General features: G+C 46.2%; 1 protein-coding gene and 1 long non-coding RNA gene across 6 annotated transcripts in view; one reads left to right on the top strand and one right to left on the bottom strand.

The window, feature by feature from the left end:
- The window catches only part of LOC141582259 (uncharacterized), a 43,936-nt gene that overhangs the window by 14,205 nt on the left and 5,874 nt on the right, over window positions 1-23,857 (top strand). Inside the window, exons 2-3 of one of the 2 annotated variants that reach the window (XR_012515074.1) lie at window positions 2,681-2,731; window positions 23,129-23,638. This is a non-coding gene — a long non-coding RNA (uncharacterized LOC141582259). Of the gene's footprint in view, window positions 1-2,680; window positions 2,732-19,634; window positions 23,639-23,857 lie in introns of those variants that run through there. The other variant, XR_012515073.1, reaches the window with a different exon arrangement.
- HJV (hemojuvelin BMP co-receptor) lies at window positions 8,025-12,354 on the bottom strand. Of its 4 annotated transcripts, none has more exons than XM_010332293.3 (4): window positions 12,067-12,354; window positions 10,769-10,874; window positions 9,684-10,225; window positions 8,025-9,244 (listed from the first exon to the last, which is right to left on the bottom strand). In XM_010332293.3, exons 3-4 carry the CDS (start codon window positions 9,999-10,001, stop codon window positions 8,621-8,623), a joined length of 942 nt encoding a protein of 313 aa, XP_010330595.1. In that variant the 5' UTR covers window positions 10,002-10,225; window positions 10,769-10,874; window positions 12,067-12,354; the 3' UTR covers window positions 8,025-8,620. The 4 variants fall into 4 exon arrangements, with proteins under 4 accessions (XP_010330595.1, XP_010330593.2, XP_010330594.2 ...); XM_010332291.3 differs by having other exon boundaries at window positions 10,615-10,874; window positions 12,067-12,351; XM_010332292.3 differs by having other exon boundaries at window positions 10,615-10,819; window positions 12,067-12,351.

The following is a 23,857-nucleotide window of genomic DNA, read 5'->3' as shown; positions in this document are numbered from 1 at the left end:
GTGCAGTGGTGTAATCTTGGGATCTTGGCTTGCTGCAACCTCCACCCGCCAGGTTCGAGTGATTCTCCTGCCTCAACCTCCTGAGTAGCTGGAACTACAGGTGCACACCACCATGCCTGGCTAATTTTTGTTGAGTAGTGATGGGGTTTCCCCAGGTTGGCTGGGCTGGTCTGGAACTCCTGGCCTCAGGTTATCCACCCATCTCGGCCTCCTAAAGTGCTGGGATTATAGGTGTGAGGCACCGCACCTGGCCTACTTCATGCCCTTTGTAAGCCATTCTTCCTTCTGACTGCCCATCTTTTAAATAACCATTGATCTCCTTGTCTCGGTATATATTTGCTAACATTGTGTGTGTGTGTGTGTGTGTGTGTGTGTGTGTGTGTGTGTGTGTATTTTTCTTTTTGAGGGAGGAGGCCTCGGCGGGCAGATTCCTTGAGGTTAGGAGTTTGAGACCAGCCTGGCCAACGTAGTGAAACCCATCTCTACTAAAAATACAAAAGTTAGCTGGGTGTGGTAGTGCTCGCCTGTAGTCCCAGCTAGCTACTCAGGAGACTGAGGCAGGAGAATCGCTTGAACCTGGGAGGCAGAGGTGGCAGTGAGCTGAGATTGCGCCACTGCGCTCCAGCCTGGGTGACAGTGTGAGACTGTGTCTCAAAAAATAGAAAAAGAAGGACTAAAGTTAACTACTGTCTTCTGGTTAATGGTAATTGAAATTTTAACTCCTTTTTTTTTTTTTTTTTTGAGACGGAGTTTCGCTCTTGTTACCCAGGCTGGAGTGCAATGGCGCCATCTCGGCTCACCGCAACCTCCGCCTCCTGGGTTCAGGCAATTCTCCTGCCTCAGCCTCCTGAGTAGCTGGGATTACAGGCACACGCCACCATGCCCAGCTAGTTTTTTTTTGTATTTTTAATAGAGACGGGGTTTCACCATGTTGACCAGGATGGTCTCGATCTCTTGACCTCGTGATCCACCCGCCTCGGCCTCCCAAAGTGCTGGGATTACAGGCTTGAGCCACCACGCCCGGCCAAAATTTTAACTCTTACATCATGCTATATCCCCACCTTTCCTTGCCCCTTACCTCATCCGCTCAACACAAAGTTACAGCGTCGTTCTGGCTGAATCAGTAGTCAGTGTTTACAGTAATAGTATTACCGTGTAAATGATATCCATTGAGGAACCAAGTAGCATATATTGATTGTTTCATGTCTTGAACAACCCTTTGTTTATTGTTAAATTATAATTTATTTAAAATTTGGCCTTGTTTACTGTGTACCTATCTTCAGTTCATTTCCTAAACGTCCGTTCTGGCAAATGCCTATTAATATTTTCTCTCAAAGGGTCAACATGTCAGATAATCTTAAAGACATTAATTTTTCTTTTCCTGGAAACTTGCCTCATTGTCTGCCAAGGCGCGTGTTACTCACTAGCACCACCTGCTGACTCTTGGTGAAGTGGAAAGACACAATTACGGGGTCACAGGGTTGATGTTCTGAACTGGAAATTCTCCTCTCTGTGGTCTCCGACTGTCAGAATGCCGTTCTGGAGGAAGGAATGTGCTCCTTGTGATAGGAAAGGGAAGACGAAATCACTAAATCTGCTCTTTCCTTTGCTCTGTATCCCCTTCTTTTGCATGTTTCCTAGAAGAAGGAAAGTCTCTGTTGTAATCTACCTTGTCACGCTCTGGTCATCTTGAGCCTTTTGCCTGATCCACCAAGGAAAGAGAGAAAGATGTGCTACCCATTAAAAAAAAACCCACAGCTTTATTGAAGTGTACTTCACATATGATAAATTGAACATATTTAACGTCTGTCATTTCATGGGTTTCGACATATATATAATATACATATATATACATGGGTGTATATATATATAAACACCTATAATATACATAGACACCCACAATATATATATAACGTGTTATATATATTATATACATAATGTGAGTGTGTATATAATGTATATTATATCATGGGAATATATATTTATATATGTGTATTTTACCTTTTAATGAACCTTTTAGTGAACGCTTACCTTTTATCGAGCTGCCAAACTGTTTTACAGAGTGGTTGTACCATTTTACATTCCCACCAACAGCGTGTGAAAGCTCCCCATCTTCCTCACATTTGGTATTTGATTCGTCAGTCTTTTTCATTTTATATACCCATGAAACCACTGCCACAATCAGGATCATGGTCATGTCTGTCACCCCCAAGAGTTCCTTCATGCCCCTCTGGGTTTTCGTTTTTGAGACAGAGTGTCACTGAGTTGCCTAGGCTGGAGTCCAGTGGCATGATCTCGGCTTTCTGCAACCTTCACCTCCCGAGTTCAAGCAATCCTCATACCTCAGCCTCCTGAGTAGGTGGGATTACAGGCTTGTGCTACCATGCCAGGTAGAGACAGGGCATTTTAGTGGAGACAGGGTTTTGAGTAGGGATGGAGCTTTTTATTAGAGACAGGGTTTTGCCATGTTGGCCACACTGGTCTCAAACTCCTGGCCTCAAGTGATCCACCCTCCTCGGCCTCCCAAAATGCTGGAATTACAGGTGTGAGCCACCACACCTGGCCTATTTCATGCTCTTTTGTAAGCCATCCCTCCTTTACTCTGCCCATCCCTTAAGCAACCACTGAGTGCCTTTTCTCACTACATATTTGCTAATTTTATGTATTCTTTTTTATACAGTTGATGATCTGCTGAAGATTTTTAATAATTTTATGTGAACGGAAGCAAATGGTACGTACTATTTTTTTGCGGGGGATAGCTTTTTCACGTGCATTATTTTGAGATTTATCCATGTTGTGTGATTCAGAAATTTATTTCATTTTATTGCTGTGTAGTTTTCTATTCTGTGAATTTACTGCAGTTGGTATGTCCATTCACCATTTCGACACTGAGTTGTTTCCAGTTTGGGGTTATTACAGATAAAACTGTTATAAACATTTGTATATAAGTTTTTGTGCAGCACATGTTATCATTTTTCTTGGGTCAGTACCTAAGAGTGGAACGTCTAGTTTGTATGGTAAGTATACACTTACCTTTTAATGAACGGCCAAACTGTTTTACAAAGTGGTTGTACCATTTTACATTCCCACCAACAGCATGTGAAAGCTCCCCCACATTTGGTGTTTGACTAATCAGTCTTTTTCATTTTAACCATTGCAATGGGTGTGTAGTACTTTTTCATTGTTTTGATTTGTATTTACCCAATGACTAATGATGTTGAGCATCTTTTCATACGTTTATCTTGAGCTACCAATTTAAAAATACTCCATTAATACTAGGGCTAGTTTTGCTGGGCATGGTGGCTCATGCCTATAATCCCAGCACTTTGGGAGGTTGAGGCAGGCAGATCACTTGAGGCCGGGAGTTCAAGACCATACTGGCCAACATGGTGAAATCCCATCTCTCCCAAAAATACAGAAATTAGTCAGGCATGGTGGTGGGCACCTATAATCCCAGCTATTCGGGAGGCCAAGGCAGGAGGATCACTTGAACCCGGGAGGTGGAGGCTGCAGGGAGCCAAGATCATGCCTGTGTACTCTAGCCCTGGGCAACAGAGCAAGACTTGCTTCAAAAAAAAAAAAAAAGAAAGAAAAAGTAATAAGGCTCGTACTATGTCAGGACAAAGGAAGAGTGTGACATGACAGGTGTCATCGAAGAATTTCACTTACCAGTTGGCTGTGGAATTCTTCTCAATTAACTTGAAATGCCCACACCTGAGGGATAAAGTTACTCTTTTGAGTTACGAGAACCAACACAAAGAGTGTTTCTTTAAAAGGATATTTTGAGTGACAATACCTGTATTTTCTGTGAAGCAAGAGATGCCTCGAATGTGTCTCTTCCAGTTTTTTCCATCGGAACGCACTATTTTCTCCATTGGCTAAAGGTTACTTAGGAAAGCATAGAAACAGTGCTTTGAGGGAATGGCAGAACGGCTGTGGTTCTTAGAAGAGGTGGAGAGGAGGGAACAGAGGATAAGAATTGCAGGAGAAGCCGGGCGCGGTGGCTCAAGCCTGTAATCCCAGCACTTTGGGAGGCCGAGGCGGGTGGATCACGAGGTCAAGAGATCGAGACCATCCCGGTCAACATGGTGAAACCCCGTCTCTACTAAAAATACAAAACATTAGCTGGGCATGGTGGCGTGTGCCTGTAATCCCAGCTACTCAGGAGGCTGAGGCAGGAGAATTGCCTGAACCCGGGAGGCGGAGGTTGCGGTGAGCCGAGATGGCGCCATTGCACTCCAGCCTGGGTAACAAGAGCGAAACTCCGTCTCAAAAAAAAAAAAGAATTGCAGGAGAAATTTGAGATGGCAGACCAGATAGGACACCTTGCCTGGTAAGTACTGGCCAAAGTTGTCCCTCGATATCCAAAGGGGATTGGTTCTAGGACCACCAACACCCTGCAAATACCAAAATCTGAGGATGCTTAAGTCCCTTAGATGAGATGGCATAGTATAGTATTTGCGTATAACCTACGTACATCCTTCCAAATACTTTTTTTCTTTTTTTTGAGACAGTCTCACTCTGTCACCCAGGCACTGGCTAGATCTCAGCTCGCTGCAGCCTCTACCTCCTGGGTTCAAGCGATTCTCGTGCCTCAGCCTCCCAAGCAACTGGGACTACAGGCTGTTGCTACCACACCCAGAAAATTTTTGTATTTTCAGTAGAGACAGGATTTTCCCATGTTGGCCAGATTGATCTCGAACTCCTGGCCTCAAGTGATCTGCCCACCTTGGCCTCTCAAAAGTGCTGGGATTACAGGCATGAGCCACTGCACCCAGCCCGGTATACTTTAAATCATATCTAGGTTACTTGTAATGCATAATACAATGTAAATGCAATATGAAAAGTTGTTTTTTTGAGACGAAGTCTCACGCTGTTGCCAGGCTTGAATGCAGTGGCATGATCTCAGCTCACTGTAACCTCTGCCTCCCAGGTTCAAGTGATTCTCCTGCCTCGGCCCCCCAAGTAGTTGGGACTAGAGGTGCGTGCCACCATGCCCAGGTACTTTTTTTTGTATTTTTTGTAGAGATGTGTTTTCACCATGTTGGCCAGGCTGGTCTCCAACTCCTGATCTCAGGTGATCCACCCGCCTTGGCCTCCCAAAGTACTGGGATTACAGGTGTGAGCCACTGCACCCGGCATAAAAAGTTATTATACTGTATTTGTATTTGTATTTTTTATTGTTGTGTTGTTATTTTTTTTTCCCAACTATTTTCAATGCCTGGTTGATTGAATCTGTGGATGCAGAATTAGTAGATACAAAGGGCCCTACTGTAATATTTCTTCAGGGGAGTATTACCAGGTGGCGGGGACTAGGAGGAGAGGTGGAAGGTACTGGTGAGTACATGACTGGGGCAGAGACAGCAGGCCCTCGGTTATGGAGTATCCGATGGGGTAGGTTGAGAGCAGAAACGGGTAAGATACTAAATGCAAAGTTTGTTCAGAGCAGCATTTTTTTTTTCTTTTTTTTGAGATGGAGTCTTGCCCTGTCACCCAGGCTGGAGTGCAATGGCACAATCGTGGCTCACTGCATCCTCCACCTCCTGGGTTCAAGCAATTCTCCTGCCTCAGCCTCCTGAATAGATGGGATTACAGGCGTCCACCACCACACCTGGCTAATTTTTTGTATCTTTAGTAGAGACAGGGCTTCATCATGTTGGCCAGGCTGGTCTTGAACTCCTTTTTTTTTTTTTTTTTTTTTTTTTGAGACGGAGTTTCGCTCTTGTTACCCAGGCTGGAGTGCAATGGCGCAATCTCGGCTCACCGCAACCTCCGCCTCCTGGGCTCAGGCAATTCTCCTGCCTCAGCCTCCTGAGTAGCTGGGATTACAGGCACGCACCACCATGCCCAGCTAATTTTTTGTATTTTTAGTAGAGACGGGGTTTCACCATGTTGACCAGGTTGGTCTCGATCTCTCGACCTTGTGATCCACCCGCCTTGGCCTCCTAAAGTGCTGGGATTACAGGCTTGAGCCACCGCGCCCGGCCCCCTTTTTTTTTTTTTTTTTTGACAGCCTCACTCTGTTGCTCAGGCCGGAGTGCAGTGGCATGGTCTCCGCTCACTACAACCTCTGCCTCCTAGCCTTGGTTCAAGTAATTCTCGATTCTCATGTCTCTGCCTCCTGAGTAGCCAGGGTTACAGGATTACAGGCATGCACCATCATGCCTGGCTAATTTCTTGTATTTTTAGTAGAGATGGGGTCTTGCCATGTTGCCCAGGCTGGTCTCGAACTCCTGGCCTCAAGTGATCTGCCCACCTTGGCCTCCCAAAGTGCTGGGAGTACAGGTTTCAGCCACTGTGCCCAGCCTCAGAGTAGCTTCTCTGGTGATGTCCACCACCGCTCCCCTTTGAGAATCTTTACCAGCTCCACCACCAGAATTTTTTTTTTTTTTTTTTTTTTTTTTTTTTTTGAGACGGAGTTTCGCTCTTGTTACCCAGGCTGGAGTGCAATGGCGCGATCTCGGCTCACCGCAACCTCTGCCTCCTGGGTTCAGGCAATTCTCCTGCCTCAGCCTCCTGAGTAGCTGGGATTACAGGCATGCGCCACCATGCCCAGCTAATTTTTTTTTGTATTTTGAGTAGAGACGGGGTTTCACCATGTTGACCAGGATGGTCTTGATCTCTCGACCTCGTGATCCACCCGCCTCGGCCTCCCAAAGTGCTGGGATTACAGGCTTGAGCCATCGCGCCCGGCCCAGAATTTTTAATGGCTCTCTGCTTCCTTAACAATATAGTATAGTGATTAAAAATTGAGTTTCTGGATCCAAATGGCATAGGTTCAGTTTCTGGCTCTGCCATTTGTTAACTGTGTGACTGAAGGCAAGTTTCGTTCTATGGGATAACAATACTACCTTCCTTGGAGAGGTATGAGAATTAAATCGGTATTTTAAAAGTGCTTAAAACAGGCCGGGCATGGTGGCTCACGCCTGTAATCCCAGCACTTGGGTAGGCCAAGACAGGTGGATCATGAAGGCGGGAGTTGGAGACCAGCCTGGCCAACATAGTTAAACTCTGTCTCTACTAAAAATACAAAAATTAGCCAGGTGTGGTGGCATGTGCCTGTAGTCCTAGCTACTCGGAAGGCTGGGGCTGGAGAATCACTTGAACCTGGGAGGCAGAGGTTGCAGTGAGCTGAGACTACACCATTGCACCCCAACCTGGGTGTCAGAGTGAGACTCTGTCTCAAACAACAACAGCAACAACAAAGCATTTAAAACATTGCCTGGCAGATTTTAAGCTCCATTGTGTTAGCTATTAACCAAATTTAAGCCCCTTGCCCCCCTCTTTTTTTTTTTTTTTTTTTTAATGAGACGGAGTTTCCCTCTTGTTACCCAGGCTGGAGTGCAATGGCGAGATCTCGGCTCACCGCAACCTCCGCCTCCCGGGCTCAGGCAATTCTCCTGCCTCAGCCTCCTGAGTAGCTGGGATTACAGGCACGCGCCACCACGCCCAGCTAATTTTTTGTATTTTTAGTAGAGACGGGGTTTCACCATGTTGACCAGGATGGTCTCGATCTCTCGACCTTGTGAGCCACCCGCCTCCGCCTCCCGAAATGCTGGGATTACAGGCGTGAGCCACTGCGCCCGGCTGGCCCCTTGCCCCCTTTTTAAGGTACTTCATAATCTGGCCTCCGCCCATCTAACCTTCTGTCCCATTACTCCCTGTCTACTGCGTTTGAGTTTTGCTCGTTTCCTCAAGGAATCATGAATCTATGCCTAACTCCAGATGGTTTTCTTTGCCTGGAAGATCCCATCTTCTCTGTCACCTTTTTTTATTCTTATTACTTTAGTTCTCATCTACCATCTTCCCATCTGAACGCACCGTACTGTAGGATTTAGTGAATAATTACACACTCATCACTCTTTCAAGTGAATTGGTTTTGTCTCTCCAATAGCCTGTAAACTCCCTGAGATAGAAACAGTATCTGATAACTTCCAAGCCTTCTTTCAATGGAGTGAACACATTGCATTTATTCCATTTCAAGCATCTGTAAAGAGATTCAACATAGGCAACAGAGGACCATGTGAAGAATTTGTAGCTTTAATAATAGATTAGTTAGGGGGTAGGGATGATATCTCTGTCCTTCCTGTGCCATTCTTCGAAAGCGGAGACTCCCTTCACCAAAGATCTAGACAACACCAACTTCATTTCTGAACCAAGAAAGCAGAACATACCTTACCCACATATATTCATCAAATAGACTTCTTTCCCTAATCATTTCTTTTTTGAGTTTCTTGTGGATGATGATCATGTCTTCTGCTTTCAGCTCTTGCCTCTGAAAACTCTCAACCCTTAAATCTTTACTGATAGTTAGAACTTTCATGACCTCTAAGCTTATAAGGATGATATCTGCAGTAAATGGCTTAGAACAATTTATTTACTATACATGGGGCTGGAAAAATTAGTGAAGAGCCCCACAGAGGTCTGGAATGCAGAAACCTTGCCCAGAATCCTTACTCTGTGATCGTTTCAACCCTGGACTGCAGCCTCATCTGACTGGATAATATCATTGTTTCATGGGTCTCCTACGCCCTGCTTCCTTTAACGATTCTTTACATTGTTCTCTGCCAGTCTCTATCCCCAAATCATTTCCAAACTAGTAATAGGACTGATGGCCTCTTTACTGAATGCAAAGCCACAGAACAAGGAGCCCAGAAAGGAGTGGGGCTAGGAGGGTGACTGAGGAAAGAGGAACCCCAGCATCTGAGGGGAAGAGATGCAGCTTCTCTAAGTCTGGCAGGAAGGCTCGGGCGTCCTCCAGCGCCGCCTGAGCTGCCACGGTAAAGTTGGGATCCCCAGAAATTAAAACATCAAAGACACAGGAATGGAAGTACGCGTCTTCCACTGGAAGCCCTTCCTTGCACAGCCGTCTGGCAGTATCAATGGTTATAGCTCCCCGACGATTGCGCTCTGATCGAGAGAGTCGCTGACTTGGAGGACACCCCCCAACACAGAGCTGCAGGTCCTGTTCAGCTGAGAAGGCCCTGGCCACGTCCTCTGCTACCTTGATGGAGAAGGAGAGCTGCCCAGCTGTCTGCCGAATGATTACAGTTGTGCCAATATAGGCAGCCTGGATCTCCACGTGGTTCCCAGGGTTAGCAGTTTGAATCGACAAACTGGATCCCCCAGGTCGGTCACCTCCATTGATAGAACCATCTTCAAAGGCCGCGGGAAGATTATCCACCTCTGCCTGGTAGACTTTCTGATCAATGCATTCCTGCATGTTCTTGAATATGATGGTGAGCTGTGAGGGCAAGAGGGAAAACAGTTCATTTGGGTTCCCTGCATCTTCCCGCCAGTCAGACCTCATGCACAGTTAGGGATCTGATCCAAACAGAGATGCAGGACTCCTGTGGCCCTCAGTCCTTGGTCCCTTCTATTTATGTTCCAGTATTGCCTCATCCCTACTTAACCTCTCTCTACTTAATCTGGGCAACTTCCTAGGAGAGGGTCAAGTTTCCCTTCCGAAACTCCTCGGGTCGGCGCTCTCCGGCTGTTTCGTGCATTTGAGTGAAATTCCCATCAAGGGGAAATGATTTACAGCTCCCAGTGTTTGGTGGAAGGGAATGATTCAAGATGGGGGAGTGGTTGAGGAAGAAGAAGGAATTAGTGGGGATGGGGAGGAAGTGGTACCCCTCGAAGAATCTCAGGAGGTGGAGCAGAGGGAAGAGTGAGTGCCTGACCTTCCGGATGGCGGTGGCGTTGGCCCCCAGCGCCACGGGGGAGCTGGTGGCTTGGACAAAGAGGAAGTCGTTATCCAGTAGGGGCCAAGCTCCTTGGACACGGCATGTGTGAAAGTGGTGGTGGAAGCTGCGCACGTGGGGGTCCCCGAAGGAAGCACAATGCAGGAACCCCGGGGGACGGCCGTGCAGCCGAGAAAACCGGCCTTCGTAGTCGCAGGGGTCCGGGGCAGGGAGGCCGGGGCCGGCGCCTGGCAGGGCGGGGCCCCGCGGCGGGGGAGGCGCTGTAGGGCCCTGGCGCGAGCAGTTGTGCTGGATCATCAGGTCTTCGATGCCGTGCACCGCCGAGTGGAAGGCGAGGTCCCCGCGGCAGGTGCGGGCGGTCCGCCGAGTGCAGAGCGCGTAGGAGCGGAGGGCTCGGCAGAGGCCGCCGGAGGCCACCCCTCCAGCCCGGCCGCCGCCTCCTGATGCACCCCCACCTCTAAGGCTCAGAGTGGATGATACGTACTCAGCATTGCAGCGGAGGATCTTGCATTGACAGTGAGCTAAAGACAGGACAGGATTGTGAGACGGTCCTCAGACCTCTGCTCTCTCGCAGTGTGGTTTGCTCCTAACTCTTCCAGATCTCATCAGGGAATTCCAGTCTTCCTAAAACCCAACTAAGGGCCTTCCCCAGCGCTCAACCTCCAAATCCCTAGTTCTCTCCGCTGTCTTACTAAAAATGTGTTGGAAGAAAAGGGCATCTCTTCTGCCTGTCGACCAAGGGCTTCCCCAGTGCCCTTCCCCAAACTGAATGGGACATAAAATACACCTATTTGAGAGCAGGGTGAGTGACTGGACTCTCAGCTCCTCGCTCACTCATGCTCACATGCCCACCCCTACGTAGCAGCCTGCCCTCTAGATTTCCCCAAACCCTTCCCTGGCCCTTCCTTACCATGTCCACAAAGGAGCAGCAGGAGAGTGAGAACGCTTAGAGTTGGGGGACTGCCATGGGGCGACCCGGCACTAGGGGACTGGCCTGGCTCCCCCATAACTATCCGGCCAGGTTCCCCAGGCGCCCGGTTCTTGCCAGCTGATGACCCTCCTACCTAGTGAATTTTGACCGGAAGTCCTGTAAGTGACTGAAAAAAGAAAGTTGGCTGGACATGGAGAGAGAGGAGAGTTGAAGATTGGTCAGGACGATGTGAAGCGAATCTGGGGAGATAGAGAACAAGATGAGCAGACTGGAATTTGGCAGATCGGGGCTCCTCAAACTGTAAGTGTGGCAGCTAAGCCTCTTTGCCCTGCTCCTGTGGCCACTTTTAGGGCCCTTGTGCAATAGCCCTAGGTGGGGGTGGAGGGAAGGTTGAGTGAACTCGGGGGGGCAGAGTCCACTGTGTTGCTCCATCCTGAGCTACCAAACAGCAGGTATGTCAAAGATGGAGGCATCATGGGGATTGATCAGACACCAGTAATCCCAGTGGGTACACTAATGAAATTAGGACCTGAAAATATTTCAGAAGTATACATCTTATTTGTCCTTCTCGGTTAGGAGGAGATGCCTTCCAGGAGCCGTACATTTCTTTTTCTTCTTTGTGTCAGAAGGACACAAGAAGGAGTAAGGGTGGCATACCCATCCCCTCCAGAACATCAATATTCAAATGCAAAGGAACCAATCTCTTTCATCAGCTCTAGAGAGCTGCAGTTTTAATCCCCCTCTCTCATAGAATAATGGAATGCAAACCAAACATGCAAAGTAATACTTGTTTTTTCTAAGTCAACCGTTCTTGTATTTTCCCAGACTTCACTGAAGAACCTCTCTGTTAATCTCTCCTTTTCAAATTCTGAAGTTCTGGGTCTTTTTATGAGAACAGGGGTTAGGGAGGAGCTAAATCCCTCCTGCCTAACTCGCCTGCCCTGTGGGTAAGGATATGATTGGGGGAAGAGTCCTGCAAGAGGGAGAATAGAATGGAGGGACTGGAGTTGTGGGGAGAAATCGTTTCCAAGGAGCAGCCCCCACCCTTGGAATCTCAATGCAAAGGGCATTGCTAAGTGGGGACGCGCGATAGAAGTGTGTCAGTGACTCATCATCCGAGGTCATACTTGGCCCTGGTAAGAAAACTGCAGAATCGAGGGTGTGGGGAACTCCTAAAACTTCATCAAAAGTCTTGAGGCAATAAGGTAAAGCGAGGGCTAAGACTGCCACAGGAGAGACAGAGAATTAAACTTCAAATGGCTAGAGGCCAGAGGAAATGAGACGGAAGGAGAAATGGTGATTGGGGCACCTTGGTAGGAAGAGATCCCAGCATTTGGACAAGAGACATCCTAGTAGGTGTTTGTAGTTTTATAACAGTCTAACTTCAGTATAAAAGCTTATTAAGGGAATTGCAATTTCATTTTGACTTACTGTTTCCAGAGGTCAGACATTACTCTGCTATCCAGTTCTCCAGCCGTGCATGCCCACCCTGTGGGTCAGCTCCAGCCAGGGGGTTCTCTGTCTCTTTCTCCTGTCTTCCCCCGGGTCCCCAGGCCGGCTGCTGTCCCACTGAGGCCAGGGAGCCAGAGAAGGTTTGGTGTTGGGGGAAGGGGGAGTATACGGCGGGCCAGAGTGCTGGACAGCTGAGCAGGGTGGGAGGTGGCTACTGAGTTGACGGTTTTAAAAATAGCCAAGTCCAAAATTCCAGGAACGTTGGTGGGGGTAGGCTGTGGGAGCGGGGAGGGTAGGAGAATTAGAAAGAATATGGCGTATTGGGTGCCAAGTTGGGGAGGGAAGAGAAAAACATGACGGACAAGTTGGATATCCAATTCCAGCTTGTGTGACTAGTCACCGCCTACTCCAGGCAGCCCTCCAGCATTCTCAATAATGATGAGCTCCTGGCCTTTAAAAATTACAGTGGGCAAATGGATACCTTTCATTTACCGTCTTCATCCCTGATACGATGAATATTACATTTAGTTTCTACAGATAGTATCTAGGAGATAGCTGACTTTAAATAAGATCCATAGCAGAGGCAGTTCCCAGCCCCTCCCCTGTCTTTGCAGAGTATTTCAGGAGGACGAAAAGAACCAGCTGTCCGGAGAAGAAATCCGAGCTGTGAGTTGCTTAGGATGAGGGCTCGTTCAGTCTATCTAGCTCAGGTCGTTGCAGCTGTCTGTCCTCCTACCTACTCCATTTTCATTAGTTCAGTTCGTAAAGCAATTCCTCTTCCCTCTCCCTCATCAATACACACAAAAATAAAAGCTCCTGAGTTGCTAGGAGAGAAGGCTGACAAAGGCAAAGAGGTGAAGAAAAAACGGAAATAGAATTTTTAGAAGGGGAGAAAGAGTTGGAGAAACAAAAAGATTCACAAATCTTTTCTAGGCCGGGCGCGGTGGCTCAAGCCTGTCATCCCAGCACTTTGGGAGGCCGAGGCGGGTGGATCACGAGGTCGAGAGATCGAGACCATCCTGGTCAACATGGTGAAACCCCGTCTCTACTAAAAAAATACAAAAAATTAGCTGGGCATGGTGGCGCGTGCCTGTAATCCCAGCTACTCAGGAGGCTGAGGCAGGAGAATTGCCTGAACCCAGGAGGCGGAGGTTGCGGTGAGCCGAGATCGCGCCATTGCACTCCAGCCTGGGTAACGAGAGCGAAACTCCGTCTCAAAAAAAAAAAAAAAAAAAAAAAAAAAAGTTTTCTTTCTTTAGAGTTTCCCTCCCTTCCTTCCTCTCTTTCTTTTGTGTCTCGTCTGTCTCACTATGTTGACCAGGCTGGTCTTGAACTCCTCGCTTCAATCAATCCTTCCATCTTGGCCTCCCAGAGTGATGGGATTATACATGTAAACCACCATGCCTGGTCTCTGAAACATACTTTTGTGGAATAACATAATCTTGTGACTTTAAAATATTGCAGAATCCCAACACTTTGGGAGGCTGAGGCAGGAGGGTCGCTTGAGCCCAAGAGTTTGAGGCTGCAGTGAGCTATGGTAGCACCACTGCATTCCAGCCTGGGCAACAGAGTGAGGCCCCCTGCCTTAAAAAAAATAATAATAAGATATTGCAACCAAGGGATTTAGCTGTGTCATGTTTTTGCAGCCATAGGCATATCTGAGATCATCAATCTTTTAGTACTTGCCAAATGAAATGTAAAAAGGACCAATTCCAAATAGTGTCACTGTATTAGGGTTCAACAGAGGGACAGAACTAATAGGATCTATCTCTGTCTCTATCTCCAACTCTGTATCTCTATCTATCTGTCTATCTATCTATCTATCTATATCATCTATCTATCTAAATCAGGTGTCCCCAAACTTTTTTTTTTTTTCTTGAGACGGAGTTTCGCTCTTGTTACCCAGGCTGGAGTGCAATGGCGTGATCTCAGCTCACCGCAACCTCCGCCTCCTGGGTTCAGGCAATTCTCCTGCCTCAGCCTCCTGAGTAGCTGGGATTACAGGCACGCACCACCATGCCCAGCTATTTTTTTTTGTATTTTTAGTAGAGACGGGGTTTCACCATGTTGACCAAGATGGTCTCGATCTCTTGACCTTGTGATCCACCCGCCTCGGCCTCCCAAAGTGCTGGGATTACAGGCTTGAGCCACCGCGTCCGGCCGTCCCCAAACTTTTTACACAGGGGGCCAGTTCACTGTACCTCAGACCGTTGGAGGGCCGCCACATACTGTGCTCCTCTCACTGACCACCAATGAAAGAGATGCCCCTTCCTGAAGTGCAGCGGGGGGCCGGATCAATGGCCTCAGGGGGCCGCAGTTTGGGGACGCCTGATCTAGATAGTTGGCTATAGATATGTAGATATATCTACATCGAGATAGCTAGATATAGATATATATATAAAGGGGAGTTTATTAAGTATTAACCTACATGATCTCAAGGTCCCACAGCAGGCTGTCTGCAAGCTTGAGGAGCAAAGAGAGCCAGTCTCAGTCTCAAAACAGAAGAACATGGAGTCTGATGTTTGCGAGCAGGAAGCGTCCAGTACGGGAGCAAGATGTAGGCTGGGAGGCCAGGCCAGTCTCTCCTTTCACATTTTTCTGCCTGCTTTTTATTCTAGCTGTACTGGCAGCATCTTAGATTCTGGTCACCCGGATTAAGGGTATATCTGCCTTTCCTACCCACTGACTCAAATGTTAACCTCTTGGCAACACCATCATGGACACACTGAGAATCAATGCTTTGTATCCTCCAATCCAATCAAGTTGACACTCAGTATTAACTATCACAGTTACTAAGGCATCTTTACCGGTTGGCTCTATTTTAATACAGAATCTAGAGGCCCACATAGCACTATTCTCAGGTATATGTATGACATATACGTTTTTTTTTTCTTCAACCATTAGAGACCATATCACAAGCAGTTTCATTACAGAAATGTAAAATGCTTTTAACCAAACTATTCAAGTGACTTTAAAACATAATAATTTGATTATGACAGCCCAAGTGGGATGTACTATAATGCCAAAAAAAATGCAGAATATTTTAAAATAGTCATATTATGGTGATAGTGTTGGTGGTGTTATTCTGAGATTATTTTAGGTATATCATGAGATAAAACAAAGGATTAATAATGTTGGTGCTGGTCGGGCGCAGTGGCTCACGCCTGTAATCCCAGCACTTTGGGAGGCCGAGGCGGGTGGATCACGAGGTCGAGATATCGAGACCATCCTGAGATGGAGACCATCCTGGTCAACATGGTGAAACCCTGTCTCTACTAAAAAATACAAAACACTAGCTGGGCATGGTGGTGAGTGCCTGTAATCCCAGCTACTCAGGAGGCTGAGGCAGGAGAATTGCCTGAACCCAGGAGGTTGAGGTTGCGGTGAGCCGAGATCGCGCCATTGCACTCCAGCCTGGGTAACGAGTGAAACTCCGCCTCAAAAAAAATAATAATAAAATAAAACAAGTAACACATTTTCGAACACACCAAATCCTGAAGGAATTTACCAACAAATACTGATTTTTTTTTTTTTTTTTTTGAGACAGAGTCTTGCTGTGTTGCCCAGGCTAGAGCGCAGTGGTGTGGTCTCAGCTCACTGCAGCCTCCACTCCCTGGGCTCAAGGATCCTCCCACATCAGCCTCCCATGTAGTTGGGAACACAGGTGTGCACCACACCACCAGCCTAAAAAAAAAAAAAAAAAGCAGTTGGAGGCCAGGTATGATGGCTCATGTCTATAATCCTAGTGCTTTGTGAGGCCAAAGTGGGAGGATCACTTGAGGCACGGAGACCGGGCTGGGCAACATAGTGAGACCCCCTGTCTCTATAAAATATTTAAAAAATAGCCTGGTATGCTGAGGCAGGAGGATTGCTGGAGCCCAGGAGTTTGAGGCTGCAGTGAGCTGTGATTGCACCACTGCACTCCAGCATGGTCAACAGAGTGAGCCCCTGCCTCAAAAAAAACAAAATCAGTTGGGTATATTTGGGTAGGTCTACTACTGGGTTTTCCATATTGTTTCACTGATCTGTATATTTATCCCTCTGCCAATTCCACGCAGTCTTTAATTTATTTAATTCATTTTCTTTTTTTATTTTTTTGAGACAGAGTCTCACTCTGTCACCTAGGATGGAGTACAGTGGCATGATCTTGGCTCACTGCAAACTCCACCCTCCAGGCAGCCTCAAGCGGTTCTCCTGCCTTAACCTCCTGAGTAGCTGGGATTACAAGCGTGCACCACCACATCTGGCTAATTTTTGTATTTTTAGTAGAGACGGGGTTTTGCTATGTTGGCCAGGCTGGTCTTGAACTCCTGACGTCAAGTGATCTGCCCGTCTCAGCCTCCCAGGTGCTGGGATTACAGGCGTGAGCCACTGCACCAAGCCTCATTTAATACTTGCTACTCAGGAGGCTGAGGTGGGAGGATCACTTGAGCCTGGGAGGTGGAGATTGCAGTGAGCTGAGATCTCGACACTGCATTCCAACCTGGGTGACAGAGTGAAACCTCATTTCAAAGCCAATAATAATAATAATAATAATAATTCCAAGTCATGGCACCAAAAAAAAAAAAAAAAGGAATTCTCTTGTCTGTATCTGTCGAAAATCATAAATCATAATCTTGTCTGTATATGTCAAAAATCCTGCTAGGATTTTACCTTCTTCTTTTTTTTTTTTTGTTTGTTTTTGAGACAGACTCTCACCCACTCAGTGTTGCCCAGGCTGGAGTGCAGTAGCATGATCTCAGCACACTGCAACCTCCACCTCCCAGCCCCCTGCCTAGGCCTCCCAAAGTGCTAGGATTAGAGATGTAAGCCACCATACTTGGCCCCCTTCATTATTTTTTTATTGTGGTAAAATACACATAAAGTTCACAATTTTAACTGTTTTAAAGTGTGCAATTCAGTGGCACTTAGTACATTGAAAATGTTTTTGGCTTAGCAAGGTGGCTCAATGCCTGTAATCCCAGCACAGAGGGAGGCTGAGGCAGGAGGATCACCTGAGATCAGGAGTTCAAGACCAGCCTGGCCAACATGGTGAAACCTTATCTCTACTAAAAATACAAAAGAATTAGCCAGGCGTGGTGGTGCATGCCTGTAATCCCAGCTACTAAGGAGGCTGAGGCTGGAGAATTTCTTGAACCCGAGAGACAGAGTTTGCAGTGAGATCGTGCCACTGCACTCCAGCCCGGAGGACAAGAGTGAGACTCTGTCTCAAAAAATAAAAATAAGAAGAAAAAAAATGTGCAGCTATCAAACCATCAGCTCTATCTGGTGCCTTAACATTTTCATCACCCTGAAAGGAATTCCTGTACCGATTACCTAGTCAGTCCTTAGCCTCTGGCCATGACAAGTCTGCTTTCTGTCTCTCTAGATTTATTAATAGCTGTTTCGGACACTTTATATAAGTGGAATTATACACTGTGTGACCTTTTGTGTCTGGCTTCTTTAGCATAATGTTTTGAGACTTAAACAAGTTGTACCATGTATCAATACTTCATTCTTTCTTATGCCTGAATAATATGTCATTGTATTTACGTGCCACGGTTTATTGAGCCCTTCATCTATTAATGGAATTTGGATTGTTTCCACGTTTTCACTATTATAAATAGTGCTGCTCTCAACATGCATGTACAAGTACTTTTTGAGAACCTGTTTTCAGTTCTTTGGGGTATATACCTAAGAGTGAAATTACTGAGTCATGTTCTATATTTAGTTCTATGTTTAGCTTATTGAGGAACTGCCAAATTGTTTTTCACAGCAGGTGTGCCATTTTACATTCCCACCAGCAATACGAGAGGATTCAAATTTCTCCTTACCCTAACATTTGTTATTTTCCATTTAAAAAATTGTAGCTGTCTGGTGGTGAAATGGTATCTTACTGGGATTTTATTTGGATTTCCCTAATGGCTAATGACATTGAGCATCTTTTTTGTTTGTTTGTTTTTGTTTTTGAGATAGAGTCTCATTCTATCCCTCAAGCTGCAGTGCAGTGGCATGATCTTGGCCATTGCAACCTCTGCCTCCCGGGTTCAAGCAATTCTTCTGCCTCAGTCTCTGGAGTAGCTGGGACTACAGGCAGGCACCACCACACCCGGCTAGGTTTTGTATTTTTAGTATAGTTTCACCAAGTTGGCCAGGCTGGTCTTGAACTCCTGACCTCAGGTGATCCGCCAGCCTTGGCCTCCAAAACTGCTTGGATTACAGGCATGAGCCACCGCACCCGTCTGACATTGAGTGTTGTTGTTCTTTTTTTTTTTAAACATATTTATTGTCCATTTGAATATCTTGAATAGACATTGGGGAAATGTCTTTTCAAGTACTTGGCTTATTTTTTTGTTGGGTTGTCTTTTTTTGTTGAATCATACTCCCTTCATTTTTAAAGGATGTTTTCACCGGATATAGGAATCTGAGTTGACAGTCTCTGCCCACAGCAGTTGAACAATTTTGTGCCACTTTTCCTCTGGCCTCCATAGCTTCTGATGAGAAAGTGGCTTTCTAACTTGGTTGAACGTGGGGGAAAGCCAACCAACCACACAAAAAATTAAAACCAAAAAGAGAGCAAAATCTGCTTTTATTCAAATTGCTTTCCCCTCACTGCATTAAATATTTTTTATTTGTCTTTAGCTTTTAGCAGTTTGACTCGATGTGTGTCTTAGTTTATTTAGTGTTGCTGTAAAGGAACACCCGAGACTGGGTAATTTATAAAGAAAAACGGTTTATTTGGGCCATGATTCTGATGTCTGGAAGTTCAAGATTGGGCATCTGTATTTGGTGAGGGCCTCAGATTGCTCCCAATCATAGTGGAAGGTGAAGAGAAGCTGGTTTGTGCAGAGATCAATGGCAAGAGAAGAGGAAAGACAAGAGGTTAGGTGCATGCTCTTTTTAACCAGCCCTTGTGGGAACTAAGAGTGAAAACTCATTTGCCCCTGAGGGAGAGTATTAATCTATTCATGAGGCATCCACCCTGATGACCCGAACACCTCCCATTTGGCCCCACCTCCAATACTGGGGATCAAATTTTAGCATAAGGCTCAGAGGGAACAAACATGCAAACTATTGCAGTGTGCCTTGGCCTGAATTAGTTTGGGTTTACCCTGTTAGGAGTTCGTTCAGCCTCTTGAATCTGTAGGTTTATCCCTGGTCCAAATTTGGAGAGTTTTCAGCTGCTGTTTCCTTCGGTACTTTCTTACCTTGTTCTCTTCCTCTTCTTCCAGGAATTTGCTGACGCAAATGTTAAACCTTTGGTTATAGTCTCACAAGTCCCTGAGGCCTATGCTCATTTTTCCCCCAGTCTATTTTGTTTGTTTTTCAGATTGTTTTTTTTTTTTTTTTTAAACAGGGTCTCACTCTGTTGTCCAGGCTGGACTGTACTGGCACAATCTCCACTCATTACAACCTCTGCCTCCCAGGTTCAAGTGATTCTTGTGCCTCAGCCTCCCGAATAACTGGGATTACAGGTGTGTGCCACCACGCCCAGTTAATTATTTTGCTTTTTTTTTTTTTTTTTTTTTTTTTTAAGATGGAGTTTTGCTCCTGTTCCCAAGGCTGGAGTGCAATGGCATGATCTTGGCTCACTGCAACCTCCGCCTCTTGGGTTCAAGCGATTCTCCTGCCTCAGGCTCCCGAGTAGCTGGGATTACGGGCATGCGCCACCACGCCCAACTAATTTTGTATTTTTAGTAGAGACGGGGTTTCTCCATGTTGGTCAGGTTGGTCTCGAACTCCTGACCTCATGATCCGCCCGCCTTGGCCTCCCAAAGTGCTGGGATTACCGGTGTGAGCCAACGTTCCTGGCCTGCATTTTTAGTAGAGATGGAGTTTCACCATATTGGCTAGGCTGGTCTTGAACTCCTGGCCTCAAGTCATCTGCTTGCTTCAGCCTCCCAAAGTGCTGGGATTACAGGTGTGAGCCACTGTGCCTGGTCCAGACTGAGTACTTGCTACTGTTCTTTTAGTTCACTGATTCTTTCCTCAGGGGATAGCCTCATTACCACTCACTGAGTTTGGGTGAAAGTTCTGACTCTTTGTTAAGTTTCTTCTGATATCACCCCAACAGTAAAGGGGATGACTCCTAATAGACTTGCTGGTGGTGAATGTCTAGGCACCTCATTACGTCTTTACTGGAATAGGAGAGGACAAGTCACAGTTTGTTTTTGTGGCATTTGGCTGGAAGAGAGCAAATACCGTCTAAGATTTTTCTGTTTTGCTAGACTGCCTCATGCCTGATCCTTTGGCTGTGGAGAACAGGCTTTTGTTAGGGATTGTCTTGGCTGCTCCTATTGGCATTTCCAGGTTGCTGCTGCTTCAGCTCCAAGTATGGGGTATTTGACAAAAAGAGAGTCCACAGAAATCAGCATTGTGTCCTGCCTTTGTTTCTGGGGCTCCTAGCTGGTCTGCCTCCTCTCCACATTTCAGTCTTCTTAGGGTTTTATAAGTGACGTCCAAGGAAGAGGAATAGGGAGGATCACATCTACTCACTCCTTCCTGATCCATTCTCTTTTATTCACTTGCTTATTTGGTTTTCCACTACCTTTCTCTCTTGAAATGTTTTGTTGTTGTTTGGAGACAGAGTCTTGCTCTGTTGCTAGGCTGGAGTGCAGTGGCTCGATCTCGGCTCACCCTATCCTCCACCTCTGGGGTTCAAGCGATTATCATGCCTCAGCCTCCCAGGTAGCTGGGATTATAGATGTGAGCCACCACGCCCAGCCTACGTGTATTTTTATATTTTCAGTACCTGTTCTGGCACATGATCTGTAAATGTTTTTAAAAAGGAAAATAGGCGGGGCGCGGTGGCTCATGCCTGTAATCCCAGCACTTTGGGAGGCTGAGACAGGCAGATCACCTGAGGTCAGGAGTTCAAGACCAGCCTGACCAACATAGCAAAACCCTGTCTCTATTAAAAATACAAAAATTAGGGCTGGGCGCGGTGGCTCATGCCTGTAATCCCAGCACTTTGGGAGGCCAAGGCGGGTTGATCACCTGAGGTTGAGAGTTTGAGACCATCCTGACCAACATGGAGAAACTCCGTCTATACTGAAATACAAAATTAGCCAGGCGCGGTGGCACATGCCTATAATCCTGGCTACTCAGGAGGCTGAGGCAGGAGAATTGCTTGAACTCAGGAGGTGGAGGTTGCGGTGAGCCAAGATTGTGCCACTGCACTCCAGCCTTTGTGTGTGAGAGAGAAGCTCTGTCTCCAGGAAAAAAAAAAAAAAAAAAAAAAAAAAAAAACCACCACCACCAACAACAAAATTAGCTGGGCTGGTGGCGCGTTCCTGAAGTCCCAGCTACTTGGGAGCCTGAGGCAGGAGAATTGCTTGAACTTGGGAAGCAGAAGTTGCAGTGAGCTGAGTGAGCCAACTGCACTCCAGCCTGGGCGACAGAGCGAGACTCTGTCTCAAAAAAAAAAAAAAAAGGAAAAATAGAACTGAATGAAGTGAATGAATCACATTGCTTCCTCACCCACCTTTAGGTGTGTAGTGCTGGAAAGAGGAGGATGCTTAATCCTGTCGTCGTGCTTTGACGAGATTCCTCCTGATGCTTTGATGTTGAGAAAGGTGGCTAGCTCCCTCCCAAAGCTCATATTGTCCTTCCTCGGTTCTCTCTTACAGAAACTTACCAGCAGGTGGCAGAATAATTGATGAAAAGTAGTGTTGTCCAAAACAGAAGTACGTAGAAAAATAAATTCTGCTACCTCACAGTCACCCTGGGTAAGATCCCGAGATGTTATTCTGAAGGTTAGATGCTTTTTGTTTTTCAGCTTTGGGCCACAGGTAGCTGTCCAGTGAAAACAGCCAAAGTAAAAGGAAGAGAAGGGTCTGTTAGTTTCCTTCGTGTCTTGACAACAGGGCTCTTGTTGTCTTTGTGAAATAAATGTCCAGCATTTAGTTACTCATTTTGCTAATTCGTTGGATTTAAACCCATAGAAAGGTGGAAACTGAGTAAGTGGAAGACTTCAACAACGTTTACGTCTTGAATAATGTTTCTTGAACAAGGTTTTAACATTGATACTTAAAAAGCAAAGCAAGACAAGGCTCGGTGGCTTATGCCTATAATCCCAGCACTTTGGGAGGCCGAGGTGGGAGGATTGCTGGAGCCCAGGAGTTTGGGACCAGCCTGGGCAACATAGTGAGGGCTAGTGTCTCCACCATCACATACACAAAATTAGTTGGGTGTGGTGGCCAGAACCTGTAGTCCCAGCTACTCAGGAGGCTGAGGTAGGAGCTCACCACTGCACTACAGTCTGGGCAACAAAGTGGGACCGTGTCTCAAAACAGCAACAACGAGAATCCCCCCAAACTTCGTATCTCACCATCTATATTTTTTTCTGTCAGGCCCTGCTGATATACACACATCATTGATGATTCAGTCTTTCAAATTCATTATCAAAAGTATTTTTTGATGTAAGAGTGTGTTTGGGGGAGGTGGGGTCGCTTTTTTTTCTTTCTTTCTTTCTTTTTTCTTTTTTATTACCTCCAGTAATGGCTATAAGCAGGTGGGGTTGTTTTTAAAAATTTCTGCTTAAGGCTGGGTGCCGTGACTCATGACTGTAATCCCAGCACTTTGGGAGAGGCCAAGGTGAGTGAATCAAGAGGTCAGGAGTTTGAGACCAGCCTGGCCATCATGGTGAAACCTTGTAGCTACTAAAATTACAAAAATTAGCCAGGTGTGGTGGCACCTGCCTGTAATTCCAGCTGCTCAGGAGGCTGAGGCAGGAGAATCACTTGAACCCAGGAGGCAGAGGTTGTGGTGAGCTGAGATTGTGCCACTGCACTGCAGCCTGGGCAACAGAGCGAGACTCCATCTCAAAAAAAAAAAAAAAGAGAGAAGAAAAAATTTCTGCTTGAACTCATGGGCACAGAATTAATCACTTGGGGTCATCTGACCAAAAAAGACTTGAGGGGAGGCTTTTGATTGTTTCATTTTTTTCCTCAACCGTTTATTTTTTTAAACTTCAGGCTTACAGAAAAGCTGAAAGTACAATAGTGAATACAATTCACTAACATTTTTCTTTCTTTTCTTTCTTTTTGTATTTTTGGTACAGACAGGATTTCATCCTGTTGTCTAGACTGGTTTCAAACTCCTGAGCTCAAAACAATCCACCTGCCTCAGCCTCCCAAAGTGCCGATATTACAAGCTTGAACCACTGTATCCAGCCCGCCTTTGCTTGCTTTTCTTGGTCATAAGGTAATTTGCAACACATTAATGCACGCACCTCAGTTTTCTTTCTCTTCACTACCCCTTTTTTTTCCCTTGTAATTTTTATTTTTTTTTCTGAGACAGAGTTTTGGTATTGTTACCCAGGCTGGAGTGAAATGGCTCGATCTTGGCTCTCTGCAACCTCCACCTTCTGGGGTCAAGCGATTCTCCTGCCTCAGCCTCCGAGTAAATGAGACGACAGGCCGGCGCCACCACAGCTGGCTAATCGGTATTTTTAGTAGAGACAGGGTTTCACTATGTTGACCCGGCTGGTCTTGACTACTCAGGTGATCCACGTGCCTCAGACTCCCAAAGTGCTGAAAAATTGGATGAGCTTCTCTTAGTCTTCTGCTAGGTGAGTTAAGTTCAGATCCTGCTGAGCACCAAGTACCTACCTGTAGGCTGAGTGATTCACCTGTCTATCATATTTGTTTTAACTGTTTGGTCTACATTCACACGATATGAAAAAAAGGTAGAGAGGCCCAGGGTCCCCTGATGTTACTCACATGACGTCTTCTATATTCCTTAAGGAAATGTTCTAGCTGTTTTTGGCAAAGATGCAGCTGAGTCTCTA

Source organism: Saimiri boliviensis, chromosome 19 (genome assembly GCF_048565385.1).
Source record: "Saimiri boliviensis isolate mSaiBol1 chromosome 19, mSaiBol1.pri, whole genome shotgun sequence".
NCBI lineage: Eukaryota > Metazoa > Chordata > Mammalia > Primates > Cebidae > Saimiri > Saimiri boliviensis.
This window is presented reverse-complemented; position numbering and strand designations above follow the sequence as displayed.